Source organism: Hibiscus syriacus, unplaced genomic scaffold (assembly GCF_006381635.1).
Source record: "Hibiscus syriacus cultivar Baekdansim isolate YM2019G1 unplaced genomic scaffold, ASM638163v2 tig00110505_pilon, whole genome shotgun sequence".
Lineage (NCBI taxonomy): Eukaryota > Viridiplantae > Streptophyta > Magnoliopsida > Malvales > Malvaceae > Hibiscus > Hibiscus syriacus.
In genome coordinates this window covers 1,543,471-1,566,653 of record NW_024062765.1, presented here as the reverse complement: position 1 = coordinate 1,566,653, position 23,183 = coordinate 1,543,471, and the positions used below count along the sequence as shown (strand labels likewise).

Here is a 23,183-nt window from a genome sequence, read left to right as displayed (position 1 = left end):
GCGATTCTGACAGCTTGGCGACTCCACTGAGGACACAGGTAAGTGAGTCAGGCTAAGGTAATTTCCAGTTGTCTTTTTAACGAAAATGGTAAGTTTAAATTTTAAGGTAACATTTCGATCCTTATTGCTTACTTTTGATTATATTTTTCAAATAAATAGTTGTACTAACCGTTTTCTAATGATTTCAGCCTTCCAAATTCGTTTTTTCCTCTAAGGCTCTATACCCGAGCTCTAAACCCTATTTTAAGTGAGGGGTAAAATCGGCGCCTTCGTGTGAATTTATTCACCGTGCGGGCCTAGCAAGTAGCCTTCGGGATTCATATACCTTATGTCTTCGTGTGAATTTATTCACCGTGCGGGCATAAGGGAATGTGTCCTCTTGAGTTTAACTTAGTCCACGCAAGCCTATGATGCGTTTAAGACAAAGGGTCTGGCAAGCCCAAGGGGGCACCGGCAAGAAGAACTCGGGTACCATTTTTAGAACCTAAACCGGGAGACCATAGAAAATTAGAGCCTACCTCAAAACCACGTTCCAAAACCTAGGATATTTTTACCCTAACCATTTTTTTTATGGTTTTTTTCCTTTGTCATTTTTTATTTATTTATTTTTATTTTACTAACTTTTTTTGCCTTTGTGTTTGTTTTCTAGCATTTGTATCATAACAAGAGGCTATTGATCCCTAAAAAGTGTTTGTTAAACACAAAATAATCCAAATTAATGGACAAAGGTGTTGTAATACAAGAGATTAAAAACGTCGAGGCACGACTATGGTCCGAAAAGACTCAGAAAGAGAAGGGAGACAGTCTTCAGGGGAACTATGTGTCAGAGATGGTTAGTTACGCCTCTGTCAGCCTGAAACAGAACGATGTCCAAGAGCTGCGAAACATTTTGGACAGTTGGAAGAATGACAGAAAGCAGAAGTTCAGCCAACGATATGGTGATATTGCCCTCTTACTCCATGTCAAGACTGATGAGTCCCTGCTTCGAGCATTAATTCAATTCTAGAACCCAGGATATAGTTGCTTCACCTTTAACCGGGAGGACATGGTGCCCACTATCAAAGAGTATACTACCCTAATACACTGCGAAAGCATCAGACTAGAGAGGGCATATATCAAACACATCAAGTGTCAGCCTTTCAAGAACGGACTGGCTAAGATTGCAGGGGTTGATGAAAAATGGGTGACTGATCGACTCCGACAATAAGGTAACGGGGAAAGAATCGAGTGGATTCACATAAGGTAACTAATGAAGAACCACCCTAATGAATGGAAAACTATATACCATTTTGCACTAGGTCTGTACGGTTTGGTTATCTTTTCGAAGACTTTGGGGTGCATCGACGCCAGTCGTGGTAGAACTATTTGAGCAACTTCCAAGGCGAGTCAACCCAGCACCGGCCATCTTAGCCGAGACCTTTTAGTCTCTTAATCATTACAGAAGAGCTGGTGGAGGCAGGTTCGTTGGCTGTGTTCAGCTTCTTCAAGTCTGGATTCACAGCCACTTCTAGAAGACTAACGGGGTTGCTTACCGCCGATTTAGGACCACCTATTCACCTTTGGGAGAGTTCATCACTATGAAGTGGCATGAAGGCGTTACAAAGGAAAAAAGAATGAAAGTCTTTACACATCTTTAGGATCGGGACATTACCTAGAGAGCCCCCTGGTTGTTCCTCGGTGACGTTCTTTTCCGGTGTGGGGATTCTAATACTATGACCTTACTCGGACTTTGGGGTACAGTTGGGTATGCTCCGTTGTTAGCACTTAGACAGTATGGGGCACATCAGTTTATCCAAGCAACAAGCGGAATAGCTAGATTAGAGTTTGTGTATCACGGTGACAACTATAAGAAAATGATTAAGGAAGCAGCCGATTCATGGAAGAAAGTATTCCGGATGAATGTTGTAGCTGCCAGAGACATACTTACTCCGGATTATGAGGAGTGGAGAAGATTGAGAAAGAATGATAATGTCCCGGTACCAGACTGTGAAGACACCCACACTATGGAGGAACATCTCAGGTCTGTCCCTTCTGGACTTGAGATAGCCAAGGCAGAATTTGAAGCTGTGAATAACGAGCTGAAGTAGAGGATTAAGGAACTTGAAGCTGAACGTTATCAATGGAAGCTAGATGCCGACTCTCAGAAAGACAGAGCAGACAAACTGGAAAGAGAACAGAAAAGAGTCTGTTTTGAGCTCGAAGATTTGAGAAAGGGGTATCAAGATAAAGTCAATGATAACTCCAAGTTAAAAGTAACCTTTGAATACTGGAAAGACGAAGCTTACATTCTGAAAAGGAAGTTCGAGGGGCATGATGAAAGAGCTTGGAAGGAACAGCTGAAGACTGCTCAAAGGCGCTTGGCAGACAGTCAACATCAGAACCAACACTTGAGAATCTGGGTGGCTAACTTAGAGAAACAACATGAGAAATATAACAAGAAAATAGCTGAGTTAGAAGCTATTGTAGATGGGTTCAAGAGGCAAGCGAACGAGCTTCAGATAGTGCCCTTCGATGGAGGTTTACAGTGGCGTTTTCGTTGGGAGCAAGCACAACGAAGGGTAAGGGCCAGAGATGCAACCATCCGGGATTTCCTGGATCAAGTACAGAAGGCGGCCCGTCATCTTCACAGCCTGGCAAGGGAAGCATGTGTGGTTCGACAAGGCACTCAACCAGTGACAGATGAAGGCAGAAGACTTGTCAACCTACTAGAAGCTGTTAGGGATCTAGAGGATTTAGTCTGAATGTACCTTTAATTTGTTTTTATGTCTCTTAAATGATAAAACATTTTTGTCTGAATAAGGATTATTTATAATAATGAACACTTTTCTGGATCAATACCTCCAAATTGCATACATCATACATTGCATACTTTGCATTTTTTTATTTTATATTTTCCATGTTTTTACATTTGTATTAACTAATAGAACATGTCTCAGACACCAAGCTTACCACCACAAGCATTAGATACGCATCACCTGCACAATACTCGAACAAAAAAGAGACAAATGGAGGCCAGAATGGAGAAGATCGAAGAGAACATGGCAAAACTGCAGAAAGAATTGGAGAATAAAATGGCTCAGAACAGTCAAAGTACCATGGAGTCCAAAGAAAAAGCTGTTGCAAATTTACAAACTTCCACAACCGGTCCTGACAATCATCCAGATGATTATAATATCTCGGATTTCGATGAGGAGGATAAGGCAAAAAAGATTGAAGAAAAAATCAGAATGCTAGAAGATCAGATGAATATGGTCCAAGGAGACCATGATTATTATGGAGTGGATGCAATAGAGCTGAGCCTAGTCCCAGATTTGGTGATTCCACCAAAGTTTAAGGTCCCGAAGTTTGAAAAGTTCGACGGGAACAGCTGCCCTTCGGCCCATATCACTATGTTCTATCGGAAGATGATAGGGTACGGGGGAAATAACCAACTCTTGATCCACTGCTTTCAGAAGAGCTTGTCCGGTTCAGCTATCCGATGGTACAACCAGCTTAGTCAAACTCATATCCAGACATGGAAAGACTTAGCCAAGTCTTTCTTAGAGCCGTACAAACATATCAATGATATGAGACCAGACCGAGTTATGCTACAGAGCCTGGAAAAGAAGCATAACGAAAGTTTCCGATAATACGCATAGAGATGGAGGGACTTATATGTGCAAGTTCATCCACCCCTAGATGAAAAGGAAACTAGAAAGCTATTTGTACAAACCCTGAAGACACCTTACTTCGGGCACCTGGTGGAAATCACATTGGGAAATTTCTCAGATCTGGTTATAGCTAGTGAGATGGTTGAACTGGCCATAAAGCAATGAAAGATTGAGGGAGGTGACTCCAGTAGAAAGCTTCCCATGAAAAACAAGCACCGCGAGATCAACAATGTCAACACCTATAACGCTAGCAAAGGTGTTATGATCTCAAATTCAAAAACAACATCAGTTGTACCATCCGGTACTTCTAACCAAACTCATAAAGAATCAAGAAGAGAAAGGGAGAGAGAATAGTTCGATCCCATTCTCATTACATATAAAGAGTTATATCAACAACTCTTCGACACTCATGCGGTGTCACCATATCTGATGGATCCGATAAAGCCCCCTATCCGAAATGGTTTGACGAGAACACTCACTATGAATATCATGGAGGTGTGCAGGGGCATTCAATTGAAAACTGTCTCATATTCAAGAGGCTTGTACAATGAATGCGGAACAAGAATTGGATCCATTTCAACTCCGGAGCACTGAACGTCACTCAAAATCCCTTGTCTAATCATCCGGAGGCAAAGATCAATGCAATCACCACCGAGAACGGTAAGAAAATCAAAACTTGTGTTTCGGAAGTTAAAGCTCCTTTGGCTTGGGTATGGAGCCAAATAGTAAAGGCGGGGCTTCTTACACCCCGTTCACGTGAAACAAAGATTGAAGATGGTAACCATTGTTATTACCACAACGAATAGGGGCATAAGGTGCAAGAGTGACCAGAATTCAGATCGATAGTCCAACTCATGATGGACCGGAAAGAGCTGGAGTTTTATGAGGAAATTTAAGATTCTTTGGAAGCAGATGTTTGCGCTACCAGAGAATCATCTGACAAAAAGTACGGCAGGGGTAGTCCTTTGATAATTACCCTTAAGGCAAAGATGACAACAACAACACCAGCTAAGGTGGTGATCACAGCACCTCGGCCTTTTCAATGCAAGGACAATCGGCAAGTGCCATGGAAGTACGAATGCCAGGTGAGTGCTTCCAAAGGATGTGATAGCAAAGTGGGGCAAAGACCACTTGAGCCATTCAAAGAAGATGTGCTAGTTGTCAATGAACCTATAAAGGAGGAAGAAGCTAAAGAGTTCCTCAAAATCTTGAAGCACAGCGAGTACAACATTGTATAATAGCTCCACAGCTTACCTACGCGTACTTCAATGCAAGCACTATTTTAAACTCAGAGGCACACCGAGAAGCACTGTTGAAGGTCCTTAATCAAACGTTCGTGCCACAAGACATACCAATCAGCAAGATAGATCGACTGGTGAACAATATTCAAGCTGATAATCTCATCTCATTTTTAGATTATGAGATTCCATCCAGAGGAAGAGGCCGAACAAAGGCACTGCATATTACTACGTATTGCAAGGGGCACGCTTTACCGAGCGTATTGATTGACGATGACTCAGCCCTGAACGTGATGCCTTTGGTGACATTGAAGAGGCTGCCAATAGATACCTCTCATATGAGAGCTTGTCAGAACGTGGTCTGAGCATTTGACGGGACCAAACGAGAGGTAGTCGGTAAGATCGAGATACCTTTGACCATCGGACCAGCCACCTATGATGTTGAGTTCCTTGTGATGGATATCATGCCATCCTATAGCTGTCTTTTGGGAAGGCCATGGATTCATCAAGCAGGTACAGTACCCTCCACACTGCACTAAAAAGTTAAATTTGTTATTGATGAGACCAGTAATTATTAATGCTGAGGAAGATATCATGACAAGTGTGACCACGGAGGCCCCATAAATCGAAGTAGATGAGGAAGTGGTGGAGTGCTCATTCCGCTCCTTAGAATTTGTGAATGCCACATTCATGGCAGAAGAAAGAAGGATTCTTAAACCCCGACTCTCCCATTGCACTAAGATAGAAATCAAGCAAACCTTGGGACGAGGCGCCAAGACCGGAAGAGGATTTGGGAAGTTGCTACAAGGAAGGATCAATCCAGCCCTTCCTATTTTGAAGTTAGATCAGTTTGGGCTCGATTTTCAGCCCAGTTACCATGAAAAGAGGAGGGAAGTCCAGAAGAACCGAGAAAGAAGACTTGCCAGGTTGACTGGAGGTGAACTTCAACGGGAGCCTATGACATTCCCGCCTCTTTACAAAACATTCAAGTCAGGTGGTTATGTGTTTGAAACCACCACATCTGAATTAGAAGTGGCTCTGGAAGATCTAAGCATCAATGTCGTGACCACAGCAGATGTTGACAACGAAGACAGATCCGGGATATGCCCCCTGCCACCTGGGTTCGTGCCTAGCAGTTGGTCGATGGAAGAACTACCTGTGGTTTACAAGAACCTTTCAGAGTAATATTCAAACTATCCTTATTTGTCTATACCCGGGGCAATAGGTGATCTTTTGTAAGGGTGAATAAACATTTGGTTTAATTTCAATACAAGATGCATTTTTTCCTATGTCCATGGCAAACAAATTTTATTTCTTTTTGGATTAATTGCCTATTTTCTACATTTCAGCACTTCATTTCCATTTTTTCGAATTTGATTCTTGACTATTCCGTGTGGTATATTTCCTCTCACACGCACATATTTTCTTTGTTCCTTCAGGACCCCAGATAACGATAATGTAGGCACTGATGATCCTGATCCGAAAGTGGATTTTGAATCGGCCATTTGTCTCGGGGAATTTGATGAATGCGACACTGAAGAAGAGTGTAACTTGCCTACCAAATTGTTAAGAATGGTATAAAGAAAAGAGAAGAAAATACTACCACATGAGGAGGCAGTCAAAATCTTGAATCTGGGCACTGAAGATGACAGAAAAGAGGTTAAAATCGGCACAACTCTCTCAGTTGAAGCAAGACAAAACCTGATAATCTTACTTCAGGAGTACAGAGATGTGTTCGTTTGGTCATATCAAGACATGCCGGGACTAGACACAAATATGGTATTTATAAACTGCCAATTAAGCCAGAGTGCAAACCCGTGCAATAGAAACTGAGAAGGATGCGACCTGAGATGCTCCTTAAAATTAAAAAAGAAGTCAAGAAGTAATTCTATGTCGGTTTCCTTCAAGTGGCCAAGTATCCAGAGTGGGTGGCCAACATAGTGCCAGTACCGAAGAAAGACGGGAAGGTCCGCATGTACGTCGATTACCGGGATCTTAAGAAGGTGAGCCCTAAAGATAATTTTCCTCTGCCTCACATTGACACGTTGGTAGAAAATACAGCCGTGAATGCTTTCTTCTCATTCATGGATGGATTTTCGGGATATAACCAGATCAAGATGCACCTTGAAGAGATGGAGAAAACCACGTTCGTCATACTATGGGGAACCTTCTGCTACAATGTGATGCCCTTCGCGTTGAAGAATGCTGGGGTAACATATCAGAGAGCTATGGTCACCCTGTTCCACGATATGATGCACAAAGAAATTGAGGTTTATGTCGACAACATGATATCAAGGCACAAACCGAAAATGAATATGTCGAGAACTTGAGAAAACTCTTCCAGAGGTTGAGGAAGTTCCAACTAAGATTGAACCCTAGCAAGTGCGCCTTCGGGGTAATATCCGAAAAACTATTAGGCTTCGTGGTCAGCAGAAAAGGCATCGAGGTTGATCCCGATAAAGTTAAAGCTATTCAAAGTTTACTATGAAGGTTTTCTAGGAAGATTGAACTATATAGCACGGTTCATATCTCAGTTAACCGACAAATGTGACTCAATCTTCCTTCTTCTCTGAAAGAACAATCCAGGAGCATGGGATGAAAACTGTCAGATTACATTCGAGAAAGTAAAGGAGTATTTGTCTCACTCTCCTATCCTGATGTCCCCTATCCCGGGAAAACCTCTTTTCTTGTATCTCTCCATATTTGAGAACTCCATGAGGTGTGTCCTAGGTCAACATGATGAATCCGGGAAGAAGGAAAGAGTCATCTACTATTTAAGCAAGAAGTTCACTGATTGCGAGGTCAAATATCCTCCTATCAAGAAGGTTTGTTGTGCTTTAGTCTGGGCCACAAAAAGACTCCGACAATACATATTGTACCACACTACTTAGCTGATTTCCAAGTTAGATCCCCTGAAGTACATGATGGGTGTACCTGCTCTATATGGAAGGTTAGCCCGATGGCATATGCTCTTGTCTGAGTTTGACATCGAGTACGTGAGCCAAAAAGAATCAAAGGAAGTGTCATATCGGAGTTCCTGGCTAGTAGAACGGATGAAAATTACGAGCCATTGGACTTTGATTTTCCAGATGAGGACCTGATGGCTATATTCTTAGAAGAAGCAAGCACTTCAACGGACAGTTCCTGGAGAATGCATTTCGATGGTGCATCAAATGCATTAGGACATAGTATCGGGGCAATTATGATCTCTCCAAAAGGGAATCACTACCCATTTACCAGCAGACTGAACTTCGATTGCACCAATAACATGGTAGAATATGAAGCCTGTATCTTGGAAATTCGGGCTACACTGGGGAAAGATATAAAGACTTTGCAGGTGTATGGAGATTCAACCTTAGTAATCTATCAGCTCTGCAGAGAATGGGAAACCAATGATACAAAGTTGATGGAATACCAGAGACTAATACTGGATCTGCTCGAAGAATTCGATGAAGTCACCTTCCACTACGTGCCTAGGGAAGACAACCAAATGGCTGACGCTTTAGCTACCTTGGTAGCCGCATTCAAGGCTGGCGGGGAGTATGAAATGATGCCAATTAAGATGCAGTCGTATGAGTACCCGGCTCATTGTTACCAAATTGAAAAAGTGAAAGACACTAAGCCTTGGTACTACGACATTCTGCAGTATATCAAGCATCGAAGTTATCTAGAAGAAGCCACCGAAACCGATAAGAGAACCCTTAGAAGGATGGCAGCTGGATACGTCCTTGACGGAGAGGTTTTATACAAGAAAAGTCATAATCAAGTCCTGTTAAGGTGTGTCGATGCTGAAGAGGTAAAAATGATAGTGGAAGAAGTACATGATGGAGTTTGTGGAGCACATGTAAATGGACATATGATGTCAAGACAAATAATGAGATGCGTATATTTTTGGTCCACACTGGAAAGTGATTGCATCAATTATGCTAGAAGATGTCATAAATGTCAGATTTACGGAGATAAAATCAATGTTCCACCTTATCCACTCCATGTAATGACGTCGCCCTGGTCATTCTCTGTGTGGGGCATGGACGTTATCGGGCAAATCCATCCAAAGGCTTCAAATGGTCACTGTTTCATTCTCATAGCGATTGACTATTTCACGAAATGGGTAGAGGTTGCATCATATGCCAGTGTCACTCAGTCCACTATTTGTAAGTTTCTGAAGAAATAGATTATATGTCGGTATGGTCTACCTGAAAGGATCATCACTGATAATGCTACAAACTTGAACAACAAAATGATGAATGTTGCTTGTGAACAGTTCAACATAAAACATCACAATTCCACTGCTTACAGACCAAATATGAACGGAGCAGTAGAAGCAGAAAATAAAAACATTAAGAAGATAATAGAGAAAACGACTGAAACTTACAAATAATGGCATGAGAAGTTACCTTTTGCTTTGTTCGCTTATCGAACCTCGGTACGAACCTCGACTGGGGCAACTCCATTTTCACTAGCTTATGGAATGGAAGCAGTGATGCCCATTGAAGTAGAGATTATGTCACTCCGGGTCTTGACAGAAGTCAAACTGGAAGATGCATAATGGGTATAATCCAGATATGATCAGCTTAATTTGATAGATGAAAAGAGACTTAAAGCCATTCATCATGGTCAAATCTATCAGAAACGAATTATCTGAGCACATGACAAAAAGGTGCGCCCAAGAATATTCCGCGAAGGAGATCTGGTGCTAAAAAGAATTTGGCCAGCCCATAAAGATTTCCGAGGAAAATGGACACCAAATTGGGAAGGACCTTATGTAGTGAAAAAGGTCTTCTCCGGAGGAGCCCTTGTCCTGGCTGAAATGCACGGACCTGAACTGCCACATCCCATCAACTCGGATGCAGTCAAAAAGTACTTCGCTTAGGATGAAAACCCGAAAGGGCGTCTTAAGTCGAAAAAAATAAAAAAAATATAAAACAAAAAAGAGAAAAAATGTTTAGGGTGAAAACCCGAAAGGGCGCCCTAAATTGAAAAAAGGAAAAAAAGAGAAAAAGAACAAAAAAGGGTGGGTTCAAGATGAAAACCCGCAAAGGGCGTCTTGCAACTAATTATGGGTCCAAGTTGAAAACCCGAAAAGGGCGATTTGGATATTGACAATGGAAACATCCCGGCATCTAAATCTTCTACAAACTCAATAAGTCAGAGAAGGGTTGCACTCTCCAGAACATGTCGCATTTTCAAAGATCCCTTGGCAAAGGCTGTGTTCAAAGTCACTTAACGGTTTTTCAGCTCAGAAGTGCCCACATTAATGAGATCTAAGACATTCATACACACTTCATCATGTATTCACTGTTCAAAATGTTTGTCATGTATTATATCCCTTATGAATAAAAACAATCTTTTTCTCTAAATAGATTCCTTTTGAGCATCTTGGATTGAACTTAAACTCAATGATTTATCTACTTATGCAAAAGATAATCGCATATTACTGTACAAAGATTCATTGAAAATTACATGTACCCGGAAGCCAATCAAGGCTCATGCACATACTTAAGATGGTCGAGAAGTATTTCCCATATCAAGGATCAAAAAAACAAAATATACACATCAGATTTCAACATTTGAAGAATTCAAGACCAGGGATCAGAACTTCAAGATTCCAAAATCAAGATTCCATACAAGCAACCGGAGATCGAGATTTCTCTCCAGAGCCCCAAGATAACATATGTTGCATATGCATTTTAGGCACACCAAAGGGCATTGCATTCATAGCATCATATATATGCATAACTTTTTTCAGGTTTTAGCTAGAGTCAATTTCAACTTCGCAGCGAAGGATATTGAACTCGAAGTGACACAATTTGTTCGAGAGTAGATTTCAACTTCACGACGAAAGATATCTAGCTCGAAGCCAAGCTTCAAAATAAAAGGGTCATCCATAGTTTCAACTTCACAACGAAGGGAATTGTGTCCACCCGCAACATACAATACTTGGATTTTAACTTCACGACAAAGGATATTCAAATCAAGGCTCAACTTCACGAAGAAGGGGCTATCTGCGATTTCAACTCCATGACGGAGGATATCGTACCCACACATCCACGATTTCAACTCCACGATAGAGGATATTGTGCCATTCGGGGCTTAACTTCACGACGAAGGGGCTTCCTAATTTTAGAACCAATTTCAGAACCAATTTCAACTTCACAGTGAATGATATTGGACCCAAGATAACACAAGCTCAACTTCACGACGAAGGGGCGGCTGATTGTCAACAAATAACTTTTCAATTTCATTCAGAGTCAATTTCAACTTCACAACGAAAGATATTAGACTCAAGACAGCACAAGCCCAACTTCACAACGAAGGGGCGGCTGACTGTCAATAAACAATTTCCCAGTTCCAGAACCAATTTCAACTTTACGGCGGAGGCTATTGGACTCGGAACAATACTTGGATTTCAACTTCACAACGAAGGATATCCAATTCTCAGGCTCAACTTCACGACGAAGGGGCCACCCGCGGTTTTAACTTCACGACGAAGGGAATCGTGCACACAAGCAGCATCTATCTCCATATTGGATTTCAACTTCACGACGAATGATATTCAACTCAAAGGAGGAGTGTCTGTCAATAAACTTTCCAGTTTCAGAGTCAATTTCAACTTCACGACGAAGGATATTGGCCTCGAAACAACGCAACTTACATTGGATTTCAACTTCACGACAAAGGATATCCAATTCCTAGGCTCAACTTCATGACGAATGGGCCATACAATTCCAACTTCACAAACAGATTGACCTAACTTCACGACGAAAGAGTCATCTGTGACACATCAACACCGATGTCTTCAGGAGAAGTTTCACCTTCACGATCCGAGTCTCCAGTTCAACTCAACCTCACAGCGAGGGAGTCACTTCGCCAGATCAGTCTCAATATCGGAGGATGTTCGGTATAGATAAAATTTGTGTCATGTAATCTTTGCTCCATTTTCGTTACAAGATAATGAGCAAAGAAGGGCAGCTAAAGACACCAAATTTTATCCTTTGATATTATATAATATACTTATATTATATATTATATTATATAATAATTTATTACACATGTTGGACAAACATTCACGTATATTTATTTTACATATCACAGGCCCCCCAAACAGCCCGTTACATGGCCCAGCAATGCTCAGTAGTCCAGACCCAACAAGCACGTGACTAATAACATATTAGGGTTTCTAAAACCCTAAACATCTTCTACCCCCAGCCGCCAAGTGCCTCGACCATTGGATCGAGATATGATCTAACGGTCCACGATATGAGTCAGATATGGTTTCATTCTTAACCCTTTGCTCCAGTGTCGTTCCTCACGCATCCCCAACCTTCGAAGACCCATCACCGCACGCTGCTTCCCCAACAACCAGGTTCCCCGCCGGTTTTCTCAGCCTGCAACAAACGTGAGTCAAAGTGACTCATTCACAACCAACCAAATGACGAGTCAGAGTCGTGGAGCATCAAATAACCGAGTTTTACTCGGAATCAAACTCTAGAAATAGGTTTCTTTTGTACTTATAAATATGCATGTAACTAGAACAATAGGGGGATACACGAAATAGGTACTGTTTTTACAGGAAACACACGATTCCATAAGACATTACGCGCAAACAAAGGCTTGTATACATTCGAAATCAGAGAAATAAAAAAAGGTAGTTTTTTACCTTGTTTGTTCATTTCTCTTCTTTGTATGTTGTTTTGCTTTTGAGTTTTTTTTACTCGAAAACCCAAAAAACATTTTTTGGCTGATGAACAGGAAAGGTTGTCGAGATCTATTTTTTCAGATCTAGTAATCCCGAGGCCCATTTTGGGGAAAAGAACTCGGTTTTCGGATAAAAGAAGAAAAGAGCTTTTAAAAATCGAATCTTTTTCAAGGATTGCCATCGATGAACGGTGGCGCGGTGCCGGAATATGGGAAACCGGGTTGTGTTCTTCATCCTTGATGAACAGGCGAGAGGATGAAGAAAGAAAGTGAAGGGGCTCTCAGCTGAAAACCTTACAAATGAAGGTTAAAAGAAATTTTTTGGTTTCATACCAAAACCATCAGACCGCCCGACCCGACCCAAATACGTAAGGCTCTGCGTGTTTTGTCTTTAAAAAGGGGTAAACTATTCTTTTGGACCCTCTGATGTTTAAAACCTTTAATTTTGTCCCCTAATGCGCAATACCAACGTTAATTGTCTTTCAAATTTGGCCCCAATTTTAGTTTTTCTTTTATATTAGTCATTTATTTATTACATGGATATTTTTCATTCTTATTATTACGTGTATATATATATGTCTTTAATTATTTTCATTTGGTTATTCTTTTTTTATTATTTTATTTTATATTCTATCGTTATATATATATACTTTTAATTTTTTTAAATTATTTTATTTTGACCATTTTTATTACATCATATATATATATATATATATATATATATATATTATTTTTATATTTTTTTGGACTTTTTCCTTATTTATTATATATATATATATATATATATATTTTCTCATATTTTTAGATATTTTATATTATGTATATATACACGTATTTTATTTATATTTTTTCACTAATATCCTAATACCAACGTTATATATATTTTTAGTGTTTTTATTTATTTATTTATTTATTTTTATATTAAGTATTGTATTATCTATATATATATATATATGTGTGTGTGTATATTATCTAACAAATTTTTATCTCACTTTTCTTCTTTTTAATTCCTAGCCCCCTCCTCCTTTGTTTTGTCTCTACCAAATTTTTATATTTTCGTTGCGTAGGTTGGTTTTGTTTTTATTTTTCTCATTTTTTATTGTTATTATAATTATTATATAATAATTTCTTCCTCACATTTTTTCTTCGAGCCTCCATGTCCCCTCTTTTTTACTTTTTTTTGTCTTCGATGCATTAATATAGTGGGAGCTTCCCCTTATTTTACTTTATTTATTGTTTTCTTTATTTTGCTTTCGTTTATTTTTTCTCCTAACATTATATATATACACATTATTTTTATTTTATTTTTTAATTTCTTTTATTTTTTTCGTGTTTTTTATTCTATTAATTTTTTTTCTTTTATCTTTGTTTCTTACCATTTTATTTATTTTGTTTTTATTATTATTTTTTTACTTGTTCTATTTTTTTCTTTTTCTTGTTCTGTTTATTATTTTATTTGCGCACTTGTTATCTCAATTCAATTTTATACTCCACTACGAATCTAACATTTTTATCTTTTAAAGGTATTTCAATTAATCAAAGGTAAGTAACTTGGATCGATATTTTACCTTTTAATTTAAATTATAATTTTCTTAATTTAAGACAACTGGAAATTACGTAGTACCGAAAGAGCATTTCAAGAGTAGGGGTGTGCAAATCCGGGTCAGTGATTTCTCGGCCCGTGTCCCGACCCTGATATTCTGGGTACCCGGATTTTGCGGGTATCCGTATGTCGGGTACCCGAATACCCGAATTTTTTCCTTCAAATTATTAAATAAAAAAACACACAAATTATTAAACAACACTAAAATTTCATCAGAAACTAATTGAAACAAAAACCTAACAGATGCATATTGGAACAGAGTTCATACTTCATAGGAATAACCAAATTCCCAGCATTGCTAGAATCACAGTGATATCATCTAGCTTTCCACTAGCTTCCAAAATCATAATCGTAAGGATTAACTGTGGCCGAACGCAAATGGGATCATTGTCAAAGGGGAAAAAACACAAAATAAACCCCACCTGTTAGCTTCATCCCCAGGATTTTCTTCCAAAAATGAACATCAAAACCTGTAAAGGAATACCATCAAGATATGTTAAATTGATAACAGGAAAGCTTCAAACTTGCAAAGAATTTAAACCAGCAAAGCTCTATCTCATACCATTTAACACAAACTGGATATATTTATAAATTCAATCAAATTAAAAGAAACCCATTTGGACCCAAGCCATGAAATTTCACTAAACACAAAGCAAAAGCCAATAGAAATTTCACCAAACTTAACCGGGTACCCGGAAAAATCAATTTTTGTGACCCGGGCCTAACCCGGATCTGACCCGGAATCGGGTATTTTTTAAAGAAAATTACTCGGTTTTTTTCGATCCGGGTCGGGTAATTTTGCACACCCCTATTCAAGAGTGATAACACTTCCTTGACTGTAACCGACTCCCGAATTCGATATATTTCTGGTAAGACGCAGACCAAGTAAGAAATAAAGTATTCGGTCAACCCATTTTGTTTAAAATAAATGATCGGTGGTGACTTCAATTTGTTTAATCCAAGTTGAAGCTCAATTCCGAACCCGACCGAAAGGTGGTTCCGACAATTTATATTTAATTTTCATCATTTCATTGAGGTTAGTGCTCTTGATTCATTCTTTTAGGGCGATTCTTTATCGAGATTTGGTAGCTTCAAGGCCCCACCACGTGTACCACCATCACCAAGGAGATTTTCTAGGGGAGGGCCTCCGTTTGATTGTTTGTCGATTTTGTTATCCTTGTACAAACATGGCTATTGGATTGGATTTCTCTGAATTATTAGTTTTCTAGTTAAGTGATTAAGTTTCATTTGAACCTTGATGCTATTAACTTCTGACTCTTCAAAACAGCTGGTGGGAGACACCGAGGTGGTAGAGGAGGACATGATGCTTTGATTGGTACTACTGTGAAAATTCGACAGGGCCCTTTTAAGGGTTATCGTGGACGTGTTGATATTAAAGGTCAATCAGTTCGAGTTGAGTTGGAGTCTCAAATGAGGGTTGTTACAGGCAAGTTCAGATTAATGTTTGAAATGTTTTCTCCTTTGTCTAGCATCCTTATAACTTGTAAAACTTGTTAGTGTCTGCAGTTGACCGCAATTTTGTATCTGATAATGTAGTTATTTCAACACCCCACCGGTAAATATGATTTCCTTAACATCCTTTTTATTTTTTGTACTATGAAAAATCTCTTGTTATATATGTCTCTGATTTTGTACAATTTTTTTTCACTAGGGATACATCTCGATATGGTATGGGAAGTGAGACACCTATGCACCCTTCACGAACTCCTTTACATCCATACATGACTCCTATGAGAGATCCCGGAGGTGTTTTTTCTTCTTCTTCATGAATTCGTGTGGATACTTCCGTTGCGCACTAATATTGTTATTTACTAAATCAATAATAATGTGTTACTTTTATGTTCTCTGCAGCTACACCAATCCATGATGGCATGAGAACACCTATGCGTGACAGGGCAAGGAATCCTTATGCACCAATGAGTCCGCCCAGGTTTATTTGTCGATTCCATATATCTAGTGCATCATGTATTTAACGGTTTCAATTCATACCTGATTAACGGGTGGTTGGTTTATTATGAAGACTGAAAAATAGGGATAATTGGGAATAGGGATGGCAAACGGGTACAGTTTCGTAGATTCCGCACCGCATCCGCTCCAATTGGAGCGGGGATGGGTATAATTTTAGCGGGTAGTGGGCGGGTGTGGATTTATAAAGTGGTACCCGTCGAGAGTGGTGAGCGGGTAATGGGTTTGAGACATTACCCGCCCCACATCCGCCCGCCCAGCTAAATATCTATTAAATTTTGGACCATTATAAATTTATGTGTAATTTTAGAGACTAATTTATAAATTTTAATATTGTATAATATATAACATATAATTTAACTAAATATTAAGGATATTTGGTCTTTAATTAGGGAAATATTCGGCTCTTTGATTAAACATATAATCCCACTAACCACGTCATTTTCCATGTTCTTTAGCCCATGTTGCCCATCCAAACACAAATTAGCCGTACTATATGCATTAACATCAAAAGCAGCAGTTTCCATGTTCTTTAGTCTCTCAAAACCCATATTAGGCGCACTATGAGCATTAACATCTAAAGCAATTCAACAATCCAGCTCTGCGACTACATGCTCCCTACAATCTGTCTCCATAACATTCGTAGAGCCACTCCTCTGACAAATTGTAGCATGCGTTGCTACCCTATCACGAACTGTCTGGGAACCAACTCCAACATCCCATTAGTTTGCTGTCAGGCGGGTCTAGATGGGTATGTCGCTAGTAGGTAGTGGGTGTGGGGATGAATTTGAAAATGTACCCGCGTGGGCGGGTATGGATTTGAAAATTTATACCCATCATGGGTGGTAGGCGGGTGGTGGATTGAAAAATATTAGGTGGGTATGGGGATGGGGAGGGGGTATGCGCACCCGACCCGCCCGTTTGCCATCCTTAATTGGGAAGAAGGAAATCTGCCTCTTGGGAACCAGTCCACAGTATCAGGTTAGGTTTCTTCCACTGTTTGGTGCTATGAGATATGGCTATTTTTCTAACTGAATTAATTAGAACTTTGTTCTTTCTTTGTAAAATGACTGTAATGCTGTTTCTTTCAGCCTGGAAGTCCGCCTTCAAGGGCATATGAAGCACCTACTCCCGGTTCAGGTTGGGGTAGTACTCCTGGTGGTAATTACAGTGAGGCTGGAACACCAAGGGATGGCAGTTCGGCATATGGTAATTATATTTTGGCCTATTTTTTTCTATTTGAATGCGTTAGTGTTCTTTATTACTTCTCATATTGTATGTTTGTTTCAGCCAATGCTCCTAGTCCTTATATGCCATCAACTCCCAGTGGGCAACCTATGACACCAAAATCGGGATCCTATATTCCAGGTACACCTGGAGGGCAGCTGATGACACCTGGAACTGTTGGTCTTGATGTTATGTCTCCTGTAATAGGTACTATTTCAGTCTCCCCACTTGTTTTTGGAGCAACTAACAATTTTTATCTGGGTCATTGACTATCATTAGTGGATGTTTTATGGGATTTAATTTTATTTCTCGTATAATTCATCAATTCTTTTTATATCTGAACTGTTTTGGTGCCAAATGTTGATGAACTTATCTTGAAGAGCTCTTAAATATATTTTTTATAGTTCTCTTTTGTTAACCCTGGAATGCATTTTTTTTTTCAAATTGTTTGTGCATCTGTTTTTCATTATTACTGACTAAATGAAGTCTCGAGTACTTATGGGGGTTTTCTGGAGTGCTTAAAGTAGATTTATTTCCAGCATTGTGGTTCAGAAACTTTTAAGAAAGAAAAAGTAAACTGTGAACTTCCCTCCAATTTAACACGGGTGCTTGCAGGTGCTGACAATGAAGGACCATGGTTCATGCCTGATATTTTGGTCAATGTGCACAAATCTGGAGATGAGACTCTTGGAGTTATCCAAGAGGTGCTTCAGGTATCTCTCCCATTTTCTTTTTGCTTCTAACACACACACACACGTACACATCTCTCCCATTTTCTTTTTGCTTCTAACACACACGCACACACGTACACACATATATATATATATAATTCCCTTCTGTTATGTTCTTCAGCACTGTGAAAAATTAGATATTTTGATTTTCTTCGTGAAATACTCGCATTTCAATTCAGTGTTACTAACATGTATAACTATCTTAAAATTTGTCCCCAAATTCAATCCATGTTTTAATTGACACCTAAGCATTGGTATCAATAAACTTTTAGGGGTTTCTGGGACATTAGGCTAGAGCTTATAGCATTAATTTTCTGGGTATTATTGGGTTTGCAATTATAAATTATATGTTTGGTTATGCGATAATGTTTTGTGGGTAGATACATTACTAATTCTTTTATGTATATTTTGACACGTTCATGTATTCATTTCGTTTTCATATTATTTTTCATAGTGGTTTTAATTATTTTTTATGTTTTACTTGTATTACATCTCAATTCCGTTTTTATTTTTTGCATGATTTTTCCATATTGATTATTTTTTTTTTTTGAAAAAAAAAATGTTTGCTCATATGTGTCCCTGGTTGTGTTGTATCTAAATCCATCTCATATGTTGCATAATTATTCATGATGTTTCAATTTAGTGAAATTATGTGTGTTGTGTTCACTTTATTTTTTTTCTCCGAAGTATTTCAAATTTATATAAACTTTTAACATTTATATTCATTTTATGCGGTTTTAACATGTTCATGTATTTATTTTGTGCTTGTGAGTCATAATCTTCTGGAGCATTGTCTTGGCATATTCTAGTGTTCTGTACATATTACCTGCATAAATGAACAGTCGGCTTTAGACATCATGATTGGACCAAGTCTTGTTGAAACCTTATCTATAGTGAAGCATATAGGACTAATAGGAGTGTCTGGAAATTAATTGGTCCCTTAATACAGGATGGGTCATGTAAGGTGGCCCTTGGATCACATGGCAACGGGGATACCATAACTGTGATGGCTAGTGAGATGGAAATAGTGCCACCAAGGAAATCGGACAAGATCAAAATCATGGGTGGCTCACTTCGTGGTGTTACTGGTAAGTTAATTGGTGTGGATGGAACGGATGGGATTGTAAGGATTGATGACAGCCTTGATGTCAAGATTTTGGACTTGGTTATACTAGCCAAATTGCCCTAGTCAAAATGCCAAAAGAAAAGAAAATTGTACATTACTATTATTGTGAGGAATTGTTAATATCATAATAGCTCTCACCTTTTCTTTCTGCATGGATACATGTTCAAAACTTGTTTGTTGGGATGAACTATTTGATTCTCAATTTTCAAAATTGATTGCAAGGTTCAAGCAATGGGGTCTGGCATCTTAAAATTTCAGTTATTTTATATATTCCTTTGATTGAGAGAGATGTCAGATGCAGGCAGTTCAATTATAAATCTTAAACCAATGAACCAACTTTTATTTTCCCACAATCCATACACCAAAAAAACACTCTATGCTATCTTTTCCTTCTGGTGACGACGCCCGTATTCTCTTATTACCTTTTGGAGATGAGCAAATTCTGAAGCTTTAATTAACTTGCAACTCTATCAGACTGTTGCCGTTCGGTTGCAGTATTCTCTCATTCTTGTACGGGAGGATGTGTGTTATTCGGCAGTCGCCGGCCATGTATGAATGAACTGAATAGATGCAAGGCTCTTGATGGTTGTGCATATGGTACCATATGTGCAGCCCCCCTCACAGTGGCAAAGGTCAATAAATTGCCATATTCGGTCACCCAACCTCCAACCTAACCAAAAAATAGACTCAAGAAAATGAATAAGGTTTCAAACGTTCAAAGCAGTGGCACTGGCTTTAGATGTGTTAACATTGCATTAAAACCTGGTGTTTGTGAAACCAAGCTCCATACGGAACTGTAATCTTGAACTTCAAATCATTAGCTAGTTCACGAACCAGTGTTCTTGAGCCGAGCAGTGGCACAACCGAGTCTTGATCCCCACTGCAATCGTTAGTTTTGACCAATTACACACACACATATATATATTATATGACTATATGTTGGCAAATAAGTAACAATTTCTGGGTCTTACCTAAATATCCAGACAGGAAGTCCATTTTGGATAATTCTTTTGAGAATAGGAAGGATGTTTATGTTACCATCAGTGTCATTGTACCTTAATTGACTGTTCAGTGCAGAAAAAAAAAGAGTCATCACGGAGTAAGCAAAATTTTAAGTATGTCAGTGTCACTGATTTTAGATACCATAGTCCATAAGATTAATAAGATTCTTTTAAGTTTGTGGCTTAGTTTTATTTTACAAAGAACTAACATAGTTAAGACAATGAATGCAGTCAGTCATTTCCATTTTGCAGGTCACTATTTCAAAAGATAGAAGAGAGTGCTGGATCTGCTTACTCACTGCACATGCTCCAAGGATAAGGTAATTTGGTGCGATTGGCATGAAGTGCCTTCTGAACCTTAGGGAGGTTAAAGTAGAAACGCCTTTCAAGGCTCATACACACATCCACACCAACACTCATCTTTGTGGCCTGCATATATCAGGAAAATGAATCATTGCACGGTTGAATGATCTTGGTTTAGTTCAGTTGGTTCATGCAACTCTTCTTAAGAAGTTACAGCCTTGTTTTTTACCAAAAGGAAGGGAAATAAAAGTATTACCATTTTCCGCAATCGTAGTTCTTGTTCTACAATAGATGGATAACAAACATCTAGAATGACATCATAACTGTTTATGTAATCACCAACGATGCTATTTGCTTCAGCTATGGCATTGTTGCAGGACTGGGATACATTATGAGGACTTTCAAAGGTATAATCATTGAAATCGCAATCATTCATGATAGTAAGCCCGACTTCATCAGAAATCATCCCGTGAGACCAGAAGAATTCATATGTCGCCGGAACATCCCGGTCAAGTCTGAGAAGCGGATTCCCGATCTAAATATGAAGAAATCAAGTAACAATGTTAGACCAATCACAAGAAGAACCATAAGATCCCAATATCATGTTCCTTTCTGTTTCTTATCAAAGAACATTGGGTAGTGCAAGTTTTCTTACGGCAACTCCTTTGATGTTAAACTTAAAACCAGTTGAATATGCATTATGATCTAGTAGAACTTCAGCCAACTGTGGTATGTAATGCCCTGTATGAAAACGTGTAATACCATTAGAGTTCATGTATTGGTTAACCCCGTCTGTTTACAAAAATTAGGTGATTATTAATTCGCCAAAAACTTACCTGCATAACTTTCTCCAGTAAGAAACAGTTCTCTGGACTTAAGTTCTGGGAACTTCTCATACCAATTCATCATGAAAATATGCATATCCCTGGCTGACAAGAACAAGAGATTGAGTTCAGATCAATTTTTCTCCAAAATTAATAATTTCGATATCTATCAGTTGAAGAAATCAAAATACCAGTGGAAGCATCCCCACGAATTAAATCCGAAGAGGTATTTGAGTAAGACCATCCTACACCAACAGGGGACTCAACAAACAGGAGGTTTGATGCTATTAAGATAAGAAAGTGAAGAAAGTGAGGGGGAAAATGAGGCAATATATATATTTGTTAACAATCTGATAGTGAAATTCATTTCATTTAAATGCAATGAACATGTTTTATACCTTTATTCCATGACATTGAGTTTATCCGAAGGCTTCGGCCATCACCTCGAGGATAAAATGGACCGAGTTCAGTAAAAGCACCCCCACCAACGGAGGAACACCCCGGCCCTAAATGGAATTTGAAGGTAAGAATAGCAACAGGCAACAGAGGAACCTCTCTATTTCCAGGACCACAACATACCATCAATCTCTCTCAAATCCCAATATATTTTAACTAGTTTTCAATACCACTTTTAAACATGAATAAATTCTTAATTCTGGAGGTTTATAAGCCTCAGCATGAACGAAAAATGTAGCAGTAAGAAGGCTCTATCACCCTGAATTAGGACACTGCGAATACGAGCATATACATATATTTGGAATATCATATTCTAATACCATGTCTGAACTCTGAATATCCATGGAATATAGGTATCAAATGTTGGTATTTTAGGGGGACAAATGAAGAAATCCGGTTGACATAGGTATTAATGCAGTTGGTTTCTATTGGAAGAAAATATCAAAATATACTCTTCGAGAAATAAGTTAATAATACCAAGCATTGGTAAAAGGAACCAAAGTACAACGAGTGGGAGAAGAAGAAAAATGAATCTTGAAAAGGTAAATAGGAAGACCAACAATAGTCATCTACAGCAAACCCAAAGGGAAAAAAAAGGTTAGAGAACAGCTAGAATACCGTGAAAGAACAAAGAACGAAAGTACTCATGGGTCAAAACAGACAGCAGTGCAACATATTTCACAGTAAAACTCATAATTTAACGGACAAAGCAACAAAAGTTTGAAAACAATGAGAAAAATAAGGAAGCAAACCTCCATTGAGCCAGAGAGTTAGTGGCTTCTTGTCAGGATCTTTATCAGCTTCAACGAAGTAATAAAACAAGCTCCTCCCAGCATTTACATCCACATCAACATACCCAGCATATTGCTTAAACCCAACCCGCGGCTGACCGGGCAATTTCACCACCAGATCCTCCGCCGGATACCCTTCCACTGCCACCACAACCACCACCAATGCAATGCTCAACAAAACCCCAACAAACTCGTTCCACCTACCCATCTCAAAATACCTTATTTTTTTTCCTTCACACAGATGAATTACACCTTAGAGCAGTTTATATAGTCATGAAACACACAACTCCCCCCCCCAAAAAAAAAAAGCAGTAAAAAATGAATAACGTGTGCAGAAAATATATTTACAATGATGATAATGATAAGCATAAACAATATCTTTATCCTTCATGTATATATAGTAACATATAATTCTGTTGCATATACTTACAAGTAGCACGTGAATTCTGGGTTTGCTTTAAAAAAAGGTAGCTTATGATATCATTATATATGGATTTTAATGAATGAAAAGAGATCTGAATTGTGCTCAATATAGGAACTTGCTATAAA

General features: G+C 38.8%; 2 protein-coding genes across 3 annotated transcripts in view; one reads left to right on the top strand and one right to left on the bottom strand.

The window, feature by feature from the left end:
• Positions 1–22,955, top strand: part of LOC120129983 (putative transcription elongation factor SPT5 homolog 1) — a gene marked incomplete at its 5' end in the record, with an annotated part of 27,831 nt that extends 4,876 nt beyond the window's left edge. The window contains 12 exons of the mRNA XM_039147352.1: positions 15,253–15,346; positions 15,478–15,636; positions 15,717–15,765; positions 15,862–15,956; positions 16,062–16,175; positions 16,259–16,271; positions 17,051–17,156; positions 17,267–17,384; positions 17,466–17,609; positions 18,018–18,115; positions 19,083–19,332; positions 22,921–22,955. Of these exons, the coding sequence (XP_039003283.1) occupies positions 15,253–15,346; positions 15,478–15,636; positions 15,717–15,765; positions 15,862–15,956; positions 16,062–16,175; positions 16,259–16,271; positions 17,051–17,156; positions 17,267–17,384; positions 17,466–17,609; positions 18,018–18,115; positions 19,083–19,322 (1,230 nt within the window). The remainder of the gene's footprint in view (positions 1–15,252; positions 15,347–15,477; positions 15,637–15,716; positions 15,766–15,861; positions 15,957–16,061; positions 16,176–16,258; positions 16,272–17,050; positions 17,157–17,266; positions 17,385–17,465; positions 17,610–18,017; positions 18,116–19,082; positions 19,333–22,920) is intronic.
• LOC120129952 (serine carboxypeptidase-like 42) lies at positions 19,641–23,183 on the bottom strand. 2 transcript variants are annotated; one of them, XM_039147335.1, is made up of 11 exons: positions 23,065–23,183; positions 22,596–22,888; positions 21,786–21,893; positions 21,579–21,671; positions 21,400–21,492; positions 21,219–21,304; positions 20,820–21,098; positions 20,556–20,689; positions 20,231–20,323; positions 20,022–20,139; positions 19,641–19,929 (listed from the first exon to the last, which is right to left on the bottom strand). In XM_039147335.1, the coding sequence occupies exons 2-11, from the start codon at positions 22,840–22,842 to the stop codon at positions 19,762–19,764; spliced, it is 1,419 nt and encodes a 472-aa protein (XP_039003266.1). In that variant the 5' UTR covers positions 22,843–22,888; positions 23,065–23,183; the 3' UTR covers positions 19,641–19,761. The 2 variants fall into 2 exon arrangements, with proteins under 2 accessions (XP_039003266.1, XP_039003265.1); XM_039147334.1 differs by having other exon boundaries at positions 22,596–22,892; positions 23,069–23,179.